At 40.7% G+C, this 3,949-nt stretch overlaps 1 protein-coding gene across 1 annotated transcript; it reads left to right on the top strand.

The window, feature by feature from the left end:
• The first annotated feature begins 1,668 nt into the window (after positions 1–1,668).
• Positions 1,669–3,724, top strand: LOC122067656. Its single transcript, XM_042631498.1, has 3 exons — positions 1,669–2,424; positions 2,505–2,660; positions 2,727–3,724. The coding sequence occupies exons 1-3, from the start codon at positions 2,374–2,376 to the stop codon at positions 2,994–2,996; spliced, it is 477 nt and encodes a 158-aa protein (XP_042487432.1). The 5' UTR covers positions 1,669–2,373; the 3' UTR covers positions 2,997–3,724.
• The last annotated feature ends 225 nt before the right edge of the window (positions 3,725–3,949 follow it).

Raw genomic sequence — 3,949 nt, 5'->3', positions numbered from 1 at the left:
CTCTTTTTGTACTTTTTCTATATTTTTAAAATGGGACTCCAACACCTTTTTTTCGCCACCAATGATGTTCCAATTTCCATCTTACCAAAAAAAAAAGATGTTTCAATTTCCATCAGTCAGGTTTTTTCTTTGAACCCCACCAGCCAGCCAGTCCTTTTACCCATCAATAGCATATGAATGATTTTTTTTTTAAAGAATAATATGAATGTTGTTTGCATCAGCTTCTTTTTTTTTTTAATTATTATTTGATGACCAGATTTTTATTTTTCTTGAGCCAAGACCCAACAGTTATTAAGGCGGAGTTATCAAGGTGGCAACTTCTTACCTTCTCCACCTTCCTTCCCCAACTTCCCAAGGGATGTCAATTTTATGTAGGCACCGATTAGACTACACCTAACACGCTCTTTTTTTTTTTGAATTAATAATATTTTTCATCAGAATATTTTTAATATATTCCATCTTTACACCAAAATTTTTCTTGAGCCTAGGCTTTTTTTTTTTTTCTACTTGGATTCGGCTCTTCTTCTTATCACTGATCATTCGGTCTTGTTCATAGTTTTCTGAATAGTTGACATATGTCCTACATCTATTCAAGATTATAGTTGATTCTCCAAAAAAGCCACCCATCCGATTCCTCTCAACCCATATCTGAATGTAGATCTCGAATCTTCCTCCCCTTCTCTGCTAACCTTTACAACTCTCCATAGATGTCACTGCTCAGATGGAGAACTTGCTGAAAGCTTGGGAGAGGTTGAGGAGATCGGATGCAGGAGAAGATGACTTAACCAGCTGGTTGCTCTCCACAGTGAGCTCTCTTAGTCTGAAACCCAAATTTTTTTTATGAAATCACATCACCGACACCTTTGAAACTGCCCAAAATCAATACCCTTTCTCATCTCCAATTGCCATTGCTTCTCCCCTTGCATCCAAACAATGTGCAGAAACTATTCCCAAGAAATATTTGGCTTATTTCAAAGGAGTTGAGGACATTGCAGATTCTGTTAATGAAGAGGTGACTGATCAAGTTAAGTTAAACCATAGTGTGGAGGTGACCCATCAAGTTGATAATGTAAATGGTACATATTTGGATTTTTCAGAGGAAGCGTCAGAGTCGAATGATGATGGCGGTTCTAGAGTCTTTAGAAACCTGACCCATTCAATAGTGAGAAGCTTTTTTGCGGAAGAGTCATCACATGAAAAGTGCCCTATATTTTCTTCGCTCCCGAGATTGGGCTACTTAACTCTTTCATAGCATCTTTTCTTCATTGCTAAATTTTTCTTTCTATAATACATAAATTGTGCTACAGGGTTTGTCATGTTTGATTTAGGGACCTCTCCTCCTTTCTTTTTGGTATGTCCAAATAAGGTTGTAGGGGTTACATTTTTCTGTGTTTTTATGTTTTTTCTTTTTCCTTATTACATACAAATTACCTATTAAAAAAAAAAAATTGATGTAAGAGGAGGAAGATAAGTTAGCTAGCTGAGGAGAAAAAGAGGGAAGGAAATTCTTGTTTCTCGTCGCCAATGGGCCCTTCCAAACCCCTCAAGTCCCTCGACTAGCTACCACCTACATTCGTGTGAAGCAGTGGCTGCAAAATACTTTTTTTTTTCTTTTCTGATTTTCTTTCTTATGTCTGCAACTTAGATTTGAAAAATCATTTTTATTTTTCTTGGTTTTCTTTCTCCATCTCAAATCCTTTCTTATTCTGGTTTTCTTTCATATGTTTGCAATTTAGATCTGAAAAAAAAAAATCTTTTTTTTTCCTGGTTTTCTTTCTCCATCTGAAAAATCCTTTCTTTTTCTGATTTTTTTTTTCATATGTTTGCAACTTAGATCTGTAAATCCTTTTTTTTTTCCATTCTTTTCCCCTGATTTTCACAACTCCAACGTATTTGGGCTTTTCAGTTGGGAGGGAGAAAGAGAAAGGACTCAGGGAAAAGAGACTCTCCCTATTTTGTCTGTTTTCTGCTCATCCTTCTTCCTCTCATCTCTATCGAGTATGGGTTGAGAGGAGCCTGATGGATGATTTTTTTGAAGGCATTCCATTTGGTGGTAGATCCATGACCCTTCCTAGAGCTCCGACTGCCAGGGAGTTTGCAAACCTGACTGGTATCACCATTGCGGCCGGTCAGACACACATCCTCCTAGGGGAGATTAGTGTTCGATGGTGAAAAGTCGGCTTGGGGGAGAACCCAGGCAATATGTCACAGGTGGCCCATTCCTTCTTGCTATTTGTTGTGGGTTAGTGCCTCTTCAGCGACCTCCGAGAGGGAGTGGATATCCGTTTGGTGTACTTCCTTCGAGATCTTCGTATAGTAGACTCTTGGGATTGGGGCGGGGCTGCCTATGCATATCTCCTGCGATCCCTAGATATGCTGTCCTATGGAGACAGGGGCCTCAAGGGGGTAGGTTTCATTATTCAGGTAACTTTCCTTCTTGTACCCATTTCCTTTCATTCATTTGGATTACACTTTCTTACTTTAATTTCTTGAAACAACCTTAGTGCTTTGAGCACTTGGGGACCATAGCTCCCAAACTGAGGGACCCTGAGGCATTCTTCTTCCCTATAGCCATGAGATGGGGAGATAATCAAGTGCTCAGGGCTCGACGCCATCCTCCGGGGATCATCGCTCGTTCTCTTTTGAAAGATCTCACCAAGGTATGCCATGTCTGACACTGAAATTTCTTTCATCTCTGATGTACTTACTTCTTCTTGGTTTTGCAGGTTACTTGGAGACCATTCAATGACCTCATATTTCTAGATCTTGAAAGATTAGCCTTGGTTAAGCACTTATCCAAGCACCGAGTCCTTTTTCGGGGAATGTGGGGTGACACCTGGTGTTTGGGAGAGAGAATAGTGCCCCAGTGGTCGGATATCGAGCCACGCCCTTCTCCCAATCTTCCTCCACCCACTATGCACTGCCCAGAGATCATCCCATCAGATGAGATCAAGCATTTGGGTGGCGGAGTATGGGATGACTTATTTCTGGATTAGGATAGGGACTATAGGGCCTTCTTGGAGGAGGAGACAGTATGCACCCTCTTGGTCCTGATGGTCGAGTGATATGTTACCCTTTCTTGAGTATTTCCTTCAAATCCATTTCTGTTTTGGTCTTGACTGATGTTCTTTCAAGGGAGAGTGAGACATGTAGATCCTTTTGCTATTCGGTCGCATGCCAGTGCTACCGATCCTTCACAAGTAGGACCCTCTATCAGTGCTGGTGGGTCTCTCAGGGTTGCTAACATCCCCTTTCATGGCTTCTCTGCCTGGACCTATCTCACCGCAGCCAACCCTAGTCTCCCTCATCTTCTGGAGCATGACACAGATGTAGACGCTTCTCGGGGGCTGCCTATTTTTATGATTATGTGAATATCTGATCATCATTCAATTAACTCTTGACTTCCTTTGGCTGATATGTTATTTCTCAAGTTTCCCGTGAGGTCTATTCTAAGATTAGTAGGAAGCACTATGGCCTATGCGAGGTGATAGTTGCCAAGGATCGGGCGATCGCACGGCAGGATGCACTGATTAAGGACCTGACCCAGAGGCTAGAGCAGGCTGGACTAGCATTTGTGGATTCCCCGGTGCTCAATGAGGATGGTTTAGAGTACGGCTTAGATGATGGCTTTTGACTTATAGGGATTTGTTCCTGCATTTATTGAAAACACAAACACATGGATATTTTCTTTCTTTTTTCTTTTTCCCTCCCCTTGTTTGTTCATCATTTTATTTCAGCATCTTATAAAAACTTACTTTTGACACAAAGAAAATCTTTCTTTTTTTTTGTTTTTTTTGACTTGCAATGCTTGGGCACAATCAATTCCATAACTCGAGTCATAATTAGAATAATCGGGATTACATGAGAATCCAAATACTTTCTCATTCTATTACTAAGTGAATCACATGAAAAGGGGAACAATGTTCCTACCACAGGTGGAATAGGTGAG

This window comes from Macadamia integrifolia, unplaced genomic scaffold (assembly GCF_013358625.1).
Source record: "Macadamia integrifolia cultivar HAES 741 unplaced genomic scaffold, SCU_Mint_v3 scaffold3043, whole genome shotgun sequence".
NCBI lineage: Eukaryota > Viridiplantae > Streptophyta > Magnoliopsida > Proteales > Proteaceae > Macadamia > Macadamia integrifolia.
Note: the sequence above shows the minus strand (reverse complement) of the source record. Positions and strands in the feature narration are given on the sequence as shown.

Excerpts from the sequence above, each read along its gene's own strand:
- LOC122067656 (XM_042631498.1), top strand. The coding sequence starts at position 2,374 with ATGCTGTCCTATGGAGACAGGGGCCTCAAGGGGGTAGGTTTCATTATT. Across the intron at positions 2,425-2,504 it reads GGGTAGGTTTCATTATTCAG|TGCTTTGAGCACTTGGGGAC; the intron begins GTAACTTTCCTT and ends AAACAACCTTAG. Across the intron at positions 2,661-2,726 it reads TTTTGAAAGATCTCACCAAG|GTTACTTGGAGACCATTCAA; the intron begins GTATGCCATGTC and ends TTGGTTTTGCAG.